Genomic DNA, 18,616 nt, shown 5'->3' on the forward strand with positions numbered 1-18,616 from the left:
CTATGGAACATATATATTACTTGGATTGTCTCTCTCTCTTTGGTCCACCTGCCAGGCCAGTATATACCCAGCTGCATACTCAACAAGATAGATTGACCTGGCAATGTAGCTAGCTGTAACTGTGGATTCTACATTAGCAAGGCTGGCCGAGGCCAGCCACCGTGTCTTATTTTGTCATTAATTGTTAACAGCCCTTTGATCTCGCGTGAGAGAGACCCCTACATCTGATCATATATATTACATTGGCCATGACGAGAAAATAACCGGTATTACCTTGGCCGTATCATCTCAAATAAATTATCAGCTGCAGCTGCAGCTGCAACGTAGTACGCTTCTTCGAAAATCCACCACGCGATCGACCTCTCCGTCGCCAGCTCGATCGACCGAGTTGTAGACAATGGTGTCCTTCAAGGCACGCCGGAGCGAGCCGCAGCTGGTGTCGCCGGCGCGGCCGACGCCGCGCGAGGCCAAGGCGCTGTCCGACATCGACGACCAGCACCTGCTCCGGTACTACGAGACGGTCGTCGGCTTCTTCCGCACCTGTCCCGGCCGGACGGGCAGCAGGCCGGCCGACCTGAAAGGGACGATCAGGGCGGCGCTCGCGGAGGCGCTGGTGTACTACTATCCCGTCGCCGGGAGGCTCCGGGAGGAGGCCGGCGGAAAGCTCGTGGTGGACTGCACCGCGGAAGGGGTGGTGTTCGTGGAGGCCGACGCAGACGTGCGGCTGGAGGAGTTCGGGGAGCCGCTGCTGCCGCCGTATCCGTGCCTGGAGGAGCTGCTTTGCGACCCTGGTGACATCAAAGCCGTCATTGGAAGACCATTGCTCTTCATGCAGGTACACCTAATAAACTTACTTAATCAGCCTTCTTTATTTACTTACTTGCCAAAGATGGATTCTGGTGTACAGAATTGTTTTTACGTCTCATAAAGTTTCTAAAGTTATTCGTAAATATTGCGTCAGTATGTTGAGAAATTAAAAGGCATATTTTCTCTTCTTTTTCTACATGGCTTTCTGTCACATCCGGTTTTATGGACAAAACCGAATGCATAACTATATATATGACAGGATCAAGTTTCATACATATAGAGATATTATAAGTGAATAATCAGTAACAGTATCACATAAAAAAACAACAATTAAAAGAATATCAGAGTTATACAGCTTATCCTAGAAACGGAGGCTTCAAACTTCACAGGCAATTGACTGGGGGTTGCGTACGCCTAGAACTCAGCATCATCTTCAAAATACTTCTCACATCTTTCCTTCTGAGCAGTAGTAAGTAAGGGTGAGTACACTTATGGTTAGTACTCAGCAAGGCCACAAGAAATAACCAGAATATGATTTAATTCCATCTTTAAGTTAAATTAATAATGTGAGAGTCCAAGCCGCTCTTGATCGTGAGCACGGCTAACCGGTTAGTTTTAACTATGCAGAGTTTGTACACTTTCACCACAATTCGCGTAAAAGTTCCAAAAAACTTTGAACCCAACCACGCATGTGCCGGCCAAGCACGTTATCACACTTCCTTAGGTGTGACTGCATAGGGACGCTATGAGGCCATTACAAAGACTCCCTATATATAAGTGTTTGTCCCAACAATTGCAGTCCCTCAGAAGACACAGCTTCCTTCACCTGCTCCACGACATAAGCCCAAACACCACCAAATGAGCCACCCCAACACCACATATAGTTCATCTAATTAATCAGCCACGACCAGAGCCATATAGTATTGTAGTTGTACTGTTTTCCTGGGTGGTTCTCTATGTTCCAAATAAATCATATAATCTTGTAAAAAACATAGATAGAAGTATGATTAGGGTCACTTGCCTTTCACCAATGAAAAGCTACTCTTACTGCTCTTCACTGCTTTTAGCTCTTGCAATTCTTGATTCTTCAAGCTTCCAACAACGATCCTTCTACTCGAAGCAAAAAGTACAACTAAGAACAATACACATGAACAAAAGAAAGGCTTAAAAGAGCATACCGAAGGATAGGGCTCGTTGCTACGGTTACGCTAGCGCAAGAAACGCAGAAAACGGAGCTATGGTTGAAAAGATACAACTATCTAAAGATTTATATTATAAAAGAAACAAAAGAACTATAAACTTTATTTATTTTATTTGGGAAACAAAAGTAAAGGATTTAAAAGAATTATCCTAGATTATATTTAACTCATATTATATTTGCATTTATAAAATCGAAGTAAAACTTAGTTAGATTTTATATATAATTGTCTGTGTAGAAATTGCACTAACTAAACAATTAATTAGAGAACAGATATATGAGAGCATCTAAAAAAATAACTTTATGATTGGTGTTGAGCTTAAAAAATTATAGCTAAAACACATTTATGTTGATATTAATCATATTGGTCATTATTTATGAAAAACTATGTAACATCTAATTAGCTTTTAATTAGAAAACTAGATGAGAGAACTTTAATCAAATTGAATCTATATTTATTTTTAAAACAAGAACTACGCACAACGACGCTGCAACACAATAGCTTATGCTAAGACAAAGCTAACGCAACAAGAACGGATCGAAACGGATCTAAAACGGCAAACAAGCTACAAGGATCTAGTCGCGATTAAATGTAGACTACAAGGGTTAGCTGCTGATTTTTGCAAGACACATAAAACAGTGCTCGCCAAAATTAGCAAAGTTTAGGGTTAGATCTACAAAAGATCATAGGTGGGACTGGGTTGAAAAGAACTAATAGATCTGGGGGGTTTTATGCAGATTTGGCAAGACACAAGAAAGAACAGCAAAATTATAGTGTTTCTCAGGGGGCAATTTGCAAAAAGCTCGGAACGGCACCCATGGAGGGCGGCGGGTACTGTAGCACGATTTCCCAGCGTTCTAGGGCATGGGAGAGCGCGGGGAGCGGGGGAAACCAGAGAGGAGAGGAAGGGGGTTCCGTTTGATGGCTTACCCTCGATGGGGACTCACCACGGCAGCCGGACTCAAAGCCGGAAGGGGCGGCGGCGGCTCTGTTCGGCGAGGAGACCTGATGGCGGTGGCACGTGTAGGGCTTGGCGCAACCCTGTGCGATGGCGCAGGCACCAGGGCACGCGGGGCAGGGGTGCAGGGCTAGAAGGCGCAACAGCAGGCGGAGTGCAGGGCCATGGGTACGCAGGGCATCACGCGGCGCGAGGCTCGCGCGGCAGAGAGGATGCGGCGGCGTGCAGTGCTGCGCGAGGAAGAAGAGGCGCGATGGAGTAGTGGGAACGGGGGATCATCTCGTGGAGTTCTAGGGCCGGCGATGCCAGGGAGGTCGCAGGGGGCTTGGCCTCTGGATTTATAGGGAGCACCAGGTCTGGTCGTGCGTAGCACGTACGTAGAGGAGGAGACGGTGCCGTGCAGCACCCAGACTTTGGTCGAGGCTGGCTGTTGGTGGACCGGGTAGCTCGCAGGTAGAACTAGGTTGGGCCGAAGGGGTTTGGTGTGGGCTGAAAAGAAAACGTGGTGACCAAAAACCAAAAACAAAAGGACTACTTATTAAGAGCAGGGAGAACAAACGAGAGATGCTTCAGGCAAACTGAGATCTTTTTCATAGGGTGCTGACGGAAGACTTGCATGATGCACATGCTGATGATAGCAACATGAGCAATTCGGTCTTGGATGAAACCAAAACAACATGGGGCAAACAGCTAGCTCGGCGTGTCGGTGGCATACAGGCGTGCGATGAGGTTGGGCATCTAGGGCTGATGCGGGGAACCAACGGAGAGGAGGGGATGACAGGTGGGATCATGACATCGGACAGAGAGAGAAAAGAAAAGGTTTTGAACATTTTAATAAAATCAAACAAATTTAATTTAAACTCAAATTTAGAGAATTCAAATTTAAATTGAAAAACAAGCAATAAAATTAATGCAAGCAGCACGAATGCAAGACAAACAAAACAACCTTATTTAATTTAAAGGGCAACCATTTATTATTATTTTTTATATACAAAATTTTCTATGAAGAAGATAAATGTTGGAAAAATTTTAAAATTATGAGAAAATTATTATTTTGTTTTTAATTTTAATTACATCCTGAAATCCAAAAATTTCAGGGTGTGACACTTTCTAACGTGAGTGAAATTATTATTTTTAATCTTTTGATAGGTTACGGAACTCAAATGTGGCGGATTTGTTGCCGGATTTCACATGTGTCACAATATTGCCGACGGTTTTGGTATGATCCAATTCATGATGGCAGTAGCTGAATTAACAGTTGGTGAAGCATTCCCGAGCCTTCTTCCCGTTTGGAAAAGAGAGCTTCTAAGCACGGCACACAGCCCGTCCCCCACCACATACCCAAACCCGGCCTATCAACCGTTGCTAAATAGCTTAGACTTCACATCTGATGACTTGATGCTGTCAACTCCACCACATTGCATGATAGCTGAATATTTCGTGTTTGGGCATAGCGAGGTGGCAACTCTACGGAGTCACCTACCGGGATACCTCGCCGATTCAGCAACGTCCTTCGAACTGCTAACTGCTGCCATGTGGCGATGCCGCACCATAGCCCTGGGATACGAGTCCAGTCAGCGAGTGCGCCTTATGATAACCATGAACGCGCGTGGCAGGTGGAATCGCCATACCCTCATCCCATGGGGTTATTATGGAAATGCACATTTCTCCCCAATAGCAGAATTAACCGTCGACGAGCTCTGCAGGCAGACACTCGCCGGCACGGTTGAGCTCGTGCGTAAAACCAAGCTCAGTGTGACCAAGGAGTGCATGGGATCAATGGTGGATACCACTGCTTACATTCGCCAGTGGCCCTCTCTTACAATGGACAGGACGTACGAGGTTTCGGACACAAGATGGATCGCTGCGGGGAACGGATTGCAGCTTGGATGGGCTGAGTATGTGGGTGGTGGCATACCATTGGCCGGTGACCTTACTTCGAAGCTGGGAAGCCATCACATGAGGTGCAAGAACGAAGATGGCGAGGACTCCACGGTGGTCTCCCTGCTACTGCCAAGGCCGGCGATGGAGAGGTTCAAGAAAGAGATGGATGTTTGGCTCAACAAACCTGAGAAGAATTTAGTTATACCTAGTTCCCTGTAGAAGCTAGCAAAGTATGTAAGAATTTCTTGATTGCTAAATGATTGTTTGCTCAGTTGCTTTCAATTTGTTGTCCTGAAATGGCTGCGCATGCATGCGTGTAATGAAACACATTTGGTTTTCAGAGGAGAAACAGATGTTGGCTTCTTTTAGATCTTTAGTTTTCTCGCGCAGAAACGTTTTTATGTTTTATGTCTAATTTATATCGCATTAGACATTTTTTATTTTTATATTTTACGAGCAAAAGCTGTGGGTCCTTTTCCTGTTCTTCGGAGTGGGTTCCTCTTTTTTAGAGCTTGCTTCCGACTATGACATAGCCTTTGATTCTTCTAGCGATTTTTGTTGCTTCTGTCTTGTTGCTCAGCAGCTTTTCGTTAAGGATGTAGTCGATAATGTCCACCATCCAGTCTACATCGAGCATCATTACCTCCCGACTTGAGTCTGCTGGCACGGAGTCGGTAGTGGTGCTCTTTGGTCTCTTGATGGATGGGTGCCGTAAGTGTTGTATGAATACACTGGATGGAACTTGGGCTCAAGTAGATCCAAGCTTAGAGAGTACATCTGCCCTAACATTGTTGTCTCGTACAATATGATGGATTTCCAGTCCGACGAATTTATTCTCAAGCTTGCGTACTTCCACAATGTAGTCATTCATTCTTTCATTTGTGTAGTCTCATTCCTTGTTGACTTGTTGGACGACTAGTTTGGAATCGCCAAAGACGTAGTCTCTTTATACCGAGGGAAATTGACAGGCGGAGCCCATGCCACTACAAGAATAGGTGGTATTAACGACGGCATATGTGGTCGCTAAAAGTGTATATGTGGTCGTTAAAAGTTTTTAACAACCACAAAAATGTGGTCGTCCATGGTCGTTATAGGCTCCGTCGTTAAAAGAATTAACGACCACGTACAATTTCCGGTCGTTAACTTTTCAACGACGGGACAACATATCGTCGTTATTGCTAGAGTATTAACGAACACATTTGTATTGTTAACGACCATACTTTTCATCGTTAATATCATTACCCCGACTTTACATGAGGTATTAACAAACACATTTTAGTAATAACGTCCACATTTATTGTTTTTAGGTATATTCACCAGATGCACCAGTGCATTAACCACCACTTCTTTATACTAACCACTCCATTTTTCTGTTAACATCCACTTTCATAGCATTTGCCACCACATTGCACCATATACGTTCACATATATTTGCAACAACACAATAGCGGGAAGCAAATTGATTGTGATAGCAAACTTTTATTATTTATACAAAATTCAACACAAGATGCTTATTTGCAACCAAGAAAAAAATGAACCAGTATGATACAAGAAATAAGCTAAAAGCAACTAAGACTAAACCTATGAGAGAAAAAAATGCTTCACTAATTGTCATGTGAAAGCATTCGAGCAGTGCGGTGCTTGAAGATCACCCATCAAAGGCCTCACCATGAACAATTGTCTTGTCAACCTTCTACATTCTGATTCCTACAGTATGCAAATTTTATATCAGGACAAAGATAAAAGAAAACAAATAGATCAGGCATGAGAATAAATAAGACCTTTTTTAGCACAAATTCTTACAATGCTGGTCCGTCTGATTCTTGTTGGCTCAAATTGTCCCACAGGGCAGGTACCTTCGATCCATCCTAGTAGTAGCCACTGTCTTTCTCACCAGAGTGTGGATTTTTCATGAACTCAAACTGCAGGCATCAAATCTCTATTGCCATTGTTGTTAGTTGACTCCGATACAGGAGGAAAATAGTTGTATATCAAAAATAAGATCTGTACTGAGTGAAGCAATCTTTATCCTTAACTCAAAGAAAGGGCAACTCGCATTCAGCTAATCTCTAACTCATACCAAAAAGATGTAGGTGCTGCCTTAATAATTGTATTACTCATATACAGATATTCTTTGGAACAATTCTGCTAGCGTTAAGAGCAAAAAAAATTCAACTTACCATAGAAAAAAAGATTCAAATATATGATCCAGAAGAAACCAATATGCTTGACTACGTGGCATGCATCACCTTCTAGAATACTTACCCTGATCAACCCTGATCAAAATCTCTCCACAAGGCGTCGTCTCCATCCTGGTTCGTGGCTGCAGAACATAAGTATACTAATTACTAACCACAAATATGAAAAGGTAGTAATATAAGATGGAGTTCCATCTCTTTTGTTAATGCTAGAGTCTCACATTTCAAATTCTTTTCAATCATGCACCCTTAGCTTATAACAACGCATCTGCAGTTCTGCACCCTGGTTCTTGACTGCAGGACATACGTAATAACTATAAATGATGAAAAGGACATACTAGTCAACCAGCACATAAAACCACAAGCAAACTGACGCAGCAGAGCACCCTACCTGCAGTGCACACAAGCAGATGTCCGTGTCCATGTCCCGGGTATGTGGAGCTTGTTGTCTCTAAAAGCAAGGAACATGGAAAGAAAAGGAACAATGCTAGAGTCAAAATTGGTAAATACATGGTTACCAAACTGCAGGTAAGATGGAAGAAAGCATGTCCACAATCAATTTTGAGTTCAGTATAATATGAACTGCACTTCAACAATCACAGAAACCCACACAACTGAATATTTGCAGAACTAATTCACAAACAATTTTCCAAGCTAATGACGGCGCATTTTCCAATCACAGCAGTTGGGATATACCATATAAAAGGGAAAATTCCTGAAGAAGCACCAAAGCAATTAGTTTAATCCATAGACTTTGTACAAATGATGAACACTAGATTCTTGCCAGATAAATAGGCACTCAAACATGGGACTGGATTTACATTTATTTACAGCAAAAATAGTGGTCTATACGGCTTAACAGTTGTTGGCAACAATACGTTCTTCAGACAAAAATTTAACTTCAAGACGGAGTAGATAAGTGAGACGTCATACAGGTTATTGAGATTGGTGACGTTCTGCAGCTCCTGATGGTGGTCGGGGGATGGGCTCGTGGTGGAGAAGAACATGGGGCCGCAGCATCTTGTTGATGGCGGCAGCAGCGTCTGATATTCCACCTCCGAGGCGCAGATCCAGCCGGCGGCGAGGGACCTTGGGTGTGGGGCAGTGACGAGGGCGAAGATGCCGCAGATTGGGGGCGGAGTGGAGATGCTGAGGTCGTGGTGCTACAGGGCGGCGAAGCTTCCAGATCGATCCCGCAACGATGGCTGCACGCAACAAGGCGACCTTGTCCAATTTCTTAACCAGTGAAAATGCAATAAAAATTCGAAGCCTAACCTTAGGGGATTAGTTGATACCTACAAATCCAAATCTGTCGTTGGCCAGTTAAGAAGTATGAAGTGAAACCTTACCTTCTCATCCTGTTGTTCGGAACGGACTGCTCAGGTTATTTGATTGTAGAAGAGTGCAATACACCAATAGGTACAGATTGATGGAGGGGAATAATGGGAGGAGATCAGGATGCGGATCTGCAAGTTTTGCAAGAGAAATCTATAACGGATCGGATGGATAATCACAATCAAATTGGATCGTAACAGAGGAAGTTATTTTTCTAGAGAGGCATGGGAAAGGTACGAGGAGGAGAAAGGCGAGGGTAATGAATGTTTTGATCTGATCTTCTTCCTTGAGTGCGATCTGATAGTACCCAGAGTGGCAGTCAAGGAAGGATATCAGGGCTTAGCCAGGCGTCGAGTCAATGATTTGGTCTAATCCTTCGAGCAATGCTTGTTGAGATTTATGTAGTCGACACACATTCTCCACTCGTTATTATTTTTCTTTTTTATGAGTATGGGGTTGGCTAACCACTCTGGATGGTATACTTCCTTGAAAAGGAACAGATGGCTAACCACTCTCGGTGGTATACTCTTTTTTTATTGTGAAGTCGACACCCAGTCTTGTTGACCTGCAATGTTTTTGGTATGCTTTGCGCATGAGATGGCTGTGGTTGAAGCGCACAGATGATGCACGGTCATGGCACGAGCTGCCTGATGAAAAGGAGCAGGTGGTCGAGGATATCTTCCAAGGTTCGATTTATGTAGAGCCGGGTAATGGACATAAAACGCTGTTTTGGACTGATCGCTAGTTACAAGGAAAATCCCTTGTTGATCTCACACCTTGTCTTTGCGCCGCAATTGATACTAGAGTCAAAAAAAAAAAACAAAGGACTGTCGCCCAAGCATTGCATGAAGACCGCTGGATAAAAGACATCTATGGGGGACTAACCGTGCAGGTAATCTTGGATTACCTTCTCGTGTATGTGGGACTTGACGAGAAATGTGCAGCTGGTGGATGACCGAACCGGCAAAATATGTTGGAAATGGACATCCGATAAACTCTACTCTACTTCCTCCACTTACATGGCTTTGTTTATCGGGTAGCATCCAGTTGAAGGAACCAAGTTGCTTCGCAAAGCTGTTGCACCGGCCAAGTGCAAATTCTTCATTTGGCTAGTTCTGCATGACAGGTTCTGGATGGCAGACTGTCAAAAGCTACATGGTATATAAGACGATGATTGTTGTGCTTTATGCTCCCAATCACCGGAGACGATTGATCATTTACTAGTCACCTGCCCTTTCTCCAGAGAGCTCTGGTTCAAATTGCTTTACAAGATTGGTTGGGATACAGTCACTCCTACTGTGCAAGCTCACACACTGGCCGAATGGTGGGAAGCTGCGAGGAAGCACATTCAAATTCCAAAAGGATGAGCGACATGGTTTCATGCCGGGTCCTGAGATTTTCGGGGCCTGAGGCGAAACTAAAGCACCGGGGCCCTTCTATGTGTAAAATCGTTAATTATTGGAGTAATGTATATAAAGCTCGAGAATTTTTATAGTGATTGAAAAAATAGGAGCCGTCCATCTGATAAAATCCTACATTGGTGAATGTAGGAAGCACCTAGGATAAAGTACCTGGTACTTTCAAAATGTGGCACCAAGTACCAAAAAGTGTGACTGAATACTAATTTAATTTAATTTTTATAAATACTTTCCATAGATCAACGGGTAGAAAATAGTTCAAAATAAAAGTACCTGAAAGTACCTATTGATACTTTACGATCATTGTAAAAGAGCTCATAAACCTCATGCTATAACCTCATCTGCTTGTTTCATTCTCTTCTTTTTCGCAATGCCAATGCGTACCTTACAATTTCAAAAATAATAATAATTGAAAAGTATCTACCACAAATCTATCAATTTGCAAAAATATTACCGAAAACTTGGTAGAATCTCAAATCCTAATATCATCTATCCTTCACCAACATCGATTATTATTTATCAATTACCTGCTAAACATGAAATATTGATTTGATTTCCTTCAAATCAAATATGAAATATCAATCGATGTACTTGCTGGTGACGATGCCTGATGTTGACTGGTACCTGCAGGTGCTGGCTTGCTGGTCTGCTGCCTGCTGGAATCGGCACACCGCTGACGAAGAAACCACCGGAGAGAATTGGAGAGCGCAAACACGGACGAACGGCGATCACGGAGACGAGGCGCACGCATCGTTTCATTAGCTCGGGGCTCTACACAGAGACATGACAGCAGGGCCCCATTGATTCGGGGGCCCTGGGCAGCCGGCCCGCTCCCCCCCCCCCCCCCCCCCTCTCGGGCCGGGCCTGCATGGTTTCGACTCTTTGGTGGTGCTGTTTGGAAGGAGAGAAATAATAAAACTTTTAATCGCCGTGTTAAAACAATAGATGAGATCTTAGTTTGGGTTGATGACATCTTGTCTTGGTTTTCAGCAGGGTTTAAGCGCCTCGAGTGTGTAATTGCTGCTTTAGGTAGAGTACCGGGTCGCACCATAGAACCAGTGTAGCACTTTAGGTAAGGGAGGTTGGTTTCACGTCTCCAAAACTAATTTTTTTTGTATTTCAAACTTTTTTCTTCTAAATTGAAAAACATGCTCCAGCATAGTCGCGAAAAAAAAGTTAGCCCAGCCTCAAACCTGTGAACTGGGATTGGACACTTTTAATTAAAAAGGAAAGTGACCCTTTAGCTTTGAGGACGCGCGTGGGGCCTTGAAGAGCTGAGAGAGCATCGCAAACCATTCCTGGAGATGAAAACAAAATTGTCCCGTTGACACGGCAATGGCGGTCACACTTTCACCTTGGGTGGCTAAGTGCATTGATAAGCGCAGGAGAACTTTCCTTTGGGCTGGTTTCATTAAAAAAAATAACTTTCCTTTGGGCTGGTTCTAATTCAGTGGGCTGTTTGGCTTCGCTTGGCGAATGCGCTGGCTGTGGTTCGAAAGGACTGACCCAGGAAGGCCTTGGGCTAGTCTACCTGATACATCTGAGGATCTGGTCGCAGCTATGACCTTGTTTGGTTCCCCTCCACTATTTCTAGCGCACGCAAGTAAAGTGTAAGTTGAGAAAAGAATCTCGTATGCATGGAGTACTAAATGAAGTCTATTTGCAAAACCTCTTCAGAGATGAATGTAATTTTTTGCGACGAATCTAATGACAGTAATTAATCGATGATTGGCTATAGTGATACTACAGTAACCATCCTCTAATCACGCGGTCAAAAGCCTCATTAGATTCTTCAGGGTTCCTAGCACAGGGGTTCTGGAGTTGGTTTTGTAAACTGACTTAGTTTGATACCATAATTAGCAGTCAAAGTTAACTACAGTTTCTAGCGCTGCCTAGCCCTATGGAACCAAACAGGGCCAGAAATTGGGGGAGGGCAGAGCACTCTGTTTTGGTCGAACAGAAATTCTTCATCAGTCAGACAGAAATTCCTAGAGCCAAGGTCTTGAAGCGTGACCATTTCGTTTCAAAAAAAAAAAACAAGAAGAAGGCGCGAGCACTGGGCAGGTGTAAACTTTTCTTGTGGTTGGCCCTTCGTGATCGCTGTTGGACAGCTGAGAGACGGATACGACACAATCTCCAGGACAGCGATATATGCATCATCTGTGCACAGAGTCTGAATCCATTGCTCACTTACCGGTCGGCTGTTCTTTCGCAAGAGAAGTGTGGTTTCGAGTCCTACTTTGGTTGAGGCGGCACGCTCTCACGCCAGATAATGGGTGTTTTGATATGGCAGATTGGTCGATTTCCTCTCGCAAGAAACTCCAGAAAGCTGCTCAAGTGTTTCGACTCCTTGATCATTCTCACCTCGTGGATGATTTGGAACGAACGCAACAGAAGGAATTCAGGTAATGTTGTCAAAACCGTCGAGGAGCTTCTTGCTGCTATATGAGAGGAGGCAGCTAGTTGGGTGTTTGCAGGTTTCAAGCAGCTTATTAGTTTTTCCTCGGCTTCTTTTGGTAGCTCTCGTGGTCGCCTTTTGTTTCTTATTTAATGTAAACCCCCGTGTGTGTAGAGCTTTGGACATCTCCTCCATTGCTCTGGCGTAGTGGACTCAAATTCTTCTCCCTCTTAATGAAAAACGTGCTTAAGCACAGTTGAAAAAAAAACATCGCAAATCAAAGAGAGACTAGTGCTAGGGCGAGAGAGAGTAGAGTTCTAGGCTGATCGAGACCATGGTGAAGAAGAAACTCGCCGCACTAGGCATGGCGGCACAGGCATTGTTGGAGGCGGCATAAAATTTAGCAAGGAGGACCTCAAGTGTAAGGAGGCTTTGTTGCAGCTGTACAAGCAGTGGGTGGGTGTTGGGTTCGAAGAAGCGAAGCCCAGATAGAATTGGAGAAGGTTCGGTGGTACAAAGGATGGATGATGTAAAAAAATGTGCTCTACTGCTCTATAATCTTTAATCTTTCAGGATGTAAAAGGTAGTAACTAGTTTAGCTTGCCGAAGGTGTTTTGGTTTCGAGCCCTTTAGGATTGATAGCCCCTTGGCTTTTGAGTGCTTATTACACTTTTAGTTTAGTTTGCTAAACGTGTTTTTGGCTTCGAGCCCCGTAGGATCAATTGGCTTACCAAAGTGCTTATTGCGCGTTTAGTTTAGTTTGCCGGAGGTGTTTTAGCTTCAAGCCCCTTAGATCGATAGCCCCTTAGCTCTTTCGGATGAGCTCAATTGCCCCAGCCTCCATACCTTTTGCTTGGGCACGAACACGTGGGTTTGACTGGACGTGACGAGCAATTGTTGGGACTAGTTCGACTTGGCACCTTGCACTATTAGCTCATTCAATGTAAAACTGGCTGGATACGACTGAATCACATGCTGATGAAGCATTCAGGCTTCAGGTAGATATACGAGATTCCTAAAGCTAACAGAGTGCCAAATTTCTATAGCTAGCAGCACCTAACCGTTACAGATAACAGAAGATACCAACCCGGCAATCCCACGTTCATCACCCCTTGCAAGCTGAATTAATAGCTGATACATTCAAGACCATGAACCCCACCAGATCTTAGCAACTGATGTTTCCATCACCTCCCTCACACTTGTTGCCCTTCTACGTTTTCTGTTATGAATCTTGGCCTCTTCGTTTGCTTTGTGCATGAAGCGCTGGACAATGTCTTCTTTTTGCTGGAGTGCTTTGGAAGTTCTTCATCACTTTCTCCTTCAGATGACACAGAATCTGCATCATTCAATAGCCTATTTGCAAGTTTTGCTAGTCCTGCATCATCACTGCTTTTCGCTCGTGCCATAAGCAAAGCCCTACCTTGAGGTAGCTGGGCATCATTGCGAAACATGCCCACCAGCCATTCAAATGGTTCATCTTCACGGGGAAGGTAAGCAAGTAAAGGATCTCTGTCTCTCATTTGAGCTTTCCCTTGTATCCTTTTGTTGACCGTCACAAACATTGAATCCTTAAATTTCTTATGTTGAACCCAAGATGGCTTCTCTCTGTGGATCTGAAAAGGGATCCAAGAAGTGCATAGCAGAATTTGTTAGTTCCAAAAATGAAAAAATGGATGTTCAGTTTGTTAATCTTCAACTGGATGAAAAAATGAAAAGAACTACTGGATGAATGTTTGAAACTAGCTTATCAGTTTGTTACCTTTTTAATCCAACTTGGCTCATAGGCCACTAAGCCACAAGTTAATCTTAAAATCCTCAGTGCCATTGTGCTCAACTCCTTTGCTGCAACACCATGTGATTCCCACCAGATAACTATATAAAGGAGAATAGTTACTTAAATATCACATGAAAGAAGAAACTGAATTTTAAACCATGGCGAACGAATCAAGAAGCACCTACATAATATTTATCCATAGAAAATTACCTGGGTCAACAGTCATTTGAGCGTGAATGGCATGAGCCGTGCAAAAACTCTGTGAAGCAGTCCGGTAAAGCATCAGTTGATTCACAATTTTCTCTTGCACCGACTGATCTTGGTACATCCTGTGAGTACACTCAACAAGTGCATCTCTGAAGATTTCTGTCTTTTCAATCTCATTTCTGTTTTGATAGTAGAATAAGGGATTCAAATAATACCCAGCTAAGTGCAATGGTTTCTTCAGGTAATAATTGATTCTAAAATCTATATGGCTCCATATTGGTAAATAGTGCTCTTCCTTATTTTCAAAGCGGAAGGCAATTTCCCTTTTAGCATTCTCAAGTTCACCATATATGAACCCCATATAGGGTCTGCCATTGGCCATCCTCCTTAGAATCTCCACTAATGGCTCAAAGCTGTTTATAACATACAGCACCCTATCCCAGAACTCATTGCTTACTACTAGATTATAGAATCTCTTGCCCACAGCTTCCTTCGACCATTTGCTGTCCTCCCATTCTCTTGAAATAAACATAGCCTTCAATTCGATCCTCTTATCATAAAGGCTCCTCAAGTTCAAGCAGCAAGTGGTGTAACAAGTGATCCCAACATGAACCAAATCCCTCTGGTTGGTGAACCGCCTCATCATGTCCAACAAATTCGATTGTCCATAAAGAAAGGCAGTAACTGACCTTGCCTTAGCAATTGTTCGCTTGATCAAAGGAATATGCCCTATGTCTTCGAGCATCATGTCAATGCAACTTACAGCACAGTGAGTCCAAAATAAGTTAGGTCTCTTGGCCGATATCATTTCTGAATGTGTGTTTGTGATGATCTGCACCACATCTTTCTCTCCAACTTCTTCAATGCAAGAGTCAACAAGTTGGCAGGTAAATGCTTTATCATAATTGCCTGAAGGCAGCTCGATGGAACGAAGGAAAGAGACACCCTGCGAACAATGAACTGCCAAGTTCAACAAGCGCCTTTCATCATAACCCATGTTTAGATCAACCAGAATAGAGCATCCTTCCAGTGCCCAAGATTTCTTTAGTGCTTCAATTGAATCATTAATTGCTAAAACTTGTTGATTCAATAATAGCCCATCAAGCTCATCCAGAGAGGGTCCATGTAAACCAAGACCGCATTGTGCAATTGCTTCTAACATTAAGTCAAAACTCCCAAGAGAGGCAGTATTAAAAGGAATCCCGGCTTCATTGAACCATGCTGCTGTGCACTGAATGGCCCATCTCTTCTTTTCCATCTGTTCTGCAGTGTGGATTGGTTGTATATTCCCTCCTTTCTTCATTACTTGTTCTTTTGTAGGCACAGATAGCATATTAGCTGGTCCTGCACTATCTTGGTTCTTAGATTTGAGATCATTATCTTCTGATGTATTTCCAGAGATGTCATGGTCATTGTCGCCCATTCTGCATTATACACTCTTTGTAAGTCATAACGAATTTCATCAAAGAACATTAACAGTGGCAAGCATCTACAGCTTTTCAATCAACATTTATAGCTCCCCAGAAAGGTATCTGTATATTTCTACGCAAATGGTTTTTCCTATTTTCATTTGGCATGCAATGATGCAAACTAGCCCTTACACTTGACATCCTGACCTTTTCTGTTTGCTATGTTACTTGGTATAACAAATCGAGGGGAAAAAAGCAAATACGGTCCATGAAGAGTCAAGTCAACCACTAAGAAATATAGGTGTGAACCTTTAAAATAAATTCAATTTATTTTGGGTACATACTAGGCTGCAAAACATGGTCAGATAGTGTAGATGGACTCGATGATGCTGCATGTTCAGCAAAATCACAAATGCATCATGGCAGCAAATACTAAACATGCTTGGCGAAAATGTTGATAAAAGAAGATATTAACATCAACTATTAATGAACACAAGTTGAATAACCATTTTGCATCATTTTGTAGCATACAATAGTTTAGATGTCAAATCTCAAAGCAAATAATCCTCATAGACCATGGTAGTAGTACAAGCAGTAATCATTTGCGATGTTAGTCATAGACTCATAGTCAAGTTGGTAGGGTACGAAGTACCTCTATCGCGAACTACTGATAATGTTCTTGACAGCTCATAGCACCAACTTCTGAAGACCAGGCAAGGTAAAAGGTATAAGGCCCACTATTTAGTACTCCCTCAATACTTGAAAAGAATGTCATTTTGAACAGCGATACGGTCTCCAAAGCTTAACTTTGACTTCTTATTTTTATAAAAATATTTATCACAAAGTGATATATTTATACTTTTATGAAAGTATTTTTCAAAGACAAATCTATTCATATGATTTTTGTATTTTAAAACTAAACAACTTAAAAGTTATTCATAATTTATGTTCTCAATGTTTGACACAAACCTTGTCCAAAACGACATTCTTTTCGAGTATGTAGTATTTACTAACCAACCTAAAGAAAAAATGAGCAAGGCCTACAAAAACAGACTATACACCTTTCAGCGCAGATGGTAGTCAACTCCACCCTGCATTCCCCAAGATCACATGTCTTCCTGCCCACAAATATGCGAGCAAAATAACCCTTGGCTGCGTGACTGCGTCCATGATGCACGTAATAATCGAAGCATGAAGGCCCACACTGAAACCCTCGGATGTACCCCAAAACACCGAAATGCTTACACGCCAGGCAGGGATTAACAGAGGACAGACTAACAAGCAGCGGGCCCAAATTAACCCAACCTAATCCGCATCCCAAACTGAACTGGTTCGCACGGGAGAAATGGGGAAAATGTGGAATCCATTTTAAAGCAATCCGTGCAAATAGCAAGAAACGGTGAAGGTAAATGCCAACCTCGAAGGGGAACCGGCGGCTCCTGTTCCCGGGCCGACGAAATCACTGAGAAAGGGGTCGGGAGGAAGAGACGGCGGCTGCGGAGGTGGCTCTTGGTTGCGCTTTTTTCTTTTTTATATTTTAAAAAAATCAAGATTTCAAAAATATATGTCTATTTTCAAAAATACCCCCGGTCGTGAGGGGGCCCTAAGTGTAATTTTTTTTTTCAAATTCGCAATGAGGTACCTGGGCAAAAAAAAATGCAGGGGGCCTGTCGCCCCCCCCCACGGGCGACGGGCGACAGGGTCCTGTCGCCCACCCCAGGGGCGACAAGGGCCTGTCGCCCGTTGGGGGGGCGACAGGGTCCCTCCCCTCCATATAAGCCCTGGCCGCCATTCGTCGCCATTCCCATTGTCATTTGAGCCTAAAAATTCAGAAAAAAAGAGAGGGGTGAGGAGAAGAAAAGCGGCGAAGCTCTGCCGAATTGCGTACTACTGATCTACAGGTAACTTCCGTATGAATCCATTGATATTGTATAACAATTTAATTTATTTAGCGGATTAGCTGAATTAGATTTGGTGCTTTAGAACACTCGTTTAGTATTGCAATTTCAGTACTATTACAGACTTGTTTTTAAATTAATTATGAATTAGAATATAATTATGAAAGTACCTTATTGATATTGCAGCATAAGGCAATGTCTGCCTCCAATTGTGGAGGATTTGCATGGACCGAAGAAAAATCTAGTATAATACTTGATATCATGACCCATCTTGTTATCAGTAAGAAATTGGATCCGTTAGCGGATGGTACGATAGAGATGGTGTTGTCAAAAATAGTAGAGTTTAAAGATTTCACATTATTTCGAGGTATTACGACGCAAGATGTAAATGGACAACTGCTAGAACGTCGGAAGATATACATGAGAGTATGTGAACTAGCGAATCATCCTAATATCATTGGATTCTTATAAAGTTCTTGTAAGATATGGATGCGGCCAGAGTGTATGAGATGCACATTAAGGTAACTCTCATTCAGTTGTAATCCCGTCCGTCATTTCGAATCCATATTTATGAAATAGTAATATTATTTTTTAATTATATGCTAGGATTACCCCGAGGACACGGAGTTGATTAACAAAACGATACCAAATTTTCCGTAAATTGGTATGTATCTTCGGTGGACTTATGCCGCAAACTAAACGAAGGAGGTGGATAAGATCTTCGAGTGATAGTACTTGGCCTGCGCAAGAACAGATGCCCGGAGGTTCGTCGAGTCATGCTGCAGCACCTCAACCACCAAATTGTTTTAACTGGGATGACGACATGGATGACTTCATGCCCCCCAAACCATGGCCTCCAACACATAATGTTCGTCCCCCTTTACATGAACCTAGAATCAGAAAAGAGACAAAGAGAAAGGCAAGAGGTTCGTCAAGTAATGTTGCACCACCTGCAGCACAAACATGTGTTAAATGGGATGACGACATGGATGACTTCATGCCCCCAAACCATGGCCTCCTACACATGATGTTCCTCCCCCTGTACATGAACATAGATCCAGAAAAGAGAGAAAGAGAAAGCCAAGAGGTTCATCGAGCCACACTACACCACCTGCAGCACCACCATCTGTC

General features: G+C 43.0%; 2 protein-coding genes and 1 long non-coding RNA gene across 8 annotated transcripts; 1 reads left to right on the forward strand and 2 right to left on the reverse strand.

Annotated features, from left to right (window-relative positions):
* The first annotated feature begins 397 nt into the window (after positions 1-397).
* On the forward strand, positions 398-5,067 carry LOC120687926 (acyl transferase 1-like). The gene is made up of 2 exons (XM_039970017.1): positions 398-835; positions 4,114-5,067. Exons 1-2 carry the CDS (start codon positions 398-400, stop codon positions 5,065-5,067), a joined length of 1,392 nt encoding a protein of 463 aa, XP_039825951.1.
* A 1,226-nt stretch (positions 5,068-6,293) lies between these two features.
* LOC120692228 lies at positions 6,294-8,710 on the reverse strand. 6 transcript variants are annotated; one of them, XR_005682545.1, is made up of 6 exons: positions 8,396-8,710; positions 7,980-8,251; positions 7,438-7,497; positions 7,268-7,340; positions 6,652-7,171; positions 6,294-6,555 (listed from the first exon to the last, which is right to left on the reverse strand). It is a non-coding gene; the product is annotated as an uncharacterized LOC120692228 (long non-coding RNA). The 6 variants fall into 6 exon arrangements; XR_005682547.1 differs by having other exon boundaries at positions 7,980-8,270; positions 8,396-8,658; XR_005682544.1 differs by having other exon boundaries at positions 7,980-8,282; positions 8,396-8,658.
* A 4,680-nt stretch (positions 8,711-13,390) lies between these two features.
* LOC120689042 lies at positions 13,391-17,096 on the reverse strand. Its single transcript, XM_039971389.1, has 4 exons — positions 17,005-17,096; positions 14,182-15,602; positions 13,957-14,069; positions 13,391-13,810 (listed from the first exon to the last, which is right to left on the reverse strand). The coding sequence occupies exons 2-4, from the start codon at positions 15,599-15,601 to the stop codon at positions 13,391-13,393; spliced, it is 1,953 nt and encodes a 650-aa protein (XP_039827323.1). The 5' UTR covers position 15,602; positions 17,005-17,096.
* Positions 17,097-18,616: the final 1,520 nt, after the last annotated feature.

The sequence above is a fragment of the Panicum virgatum genome, chromosome 9N (assembly GCF_016808335.1).
Source record: "Panicum virgatum strain AP13 chromosome 9N, P.virgatum_v5, whole genome shotgun sequence".
In the NCBI taxonomy this organism is placed as follows: Eukaryota; Viridiplantae; Streptophyta; class Magnoliopsida; order Poales; family Poaceae; genus Panicum; species Panicum virgatum.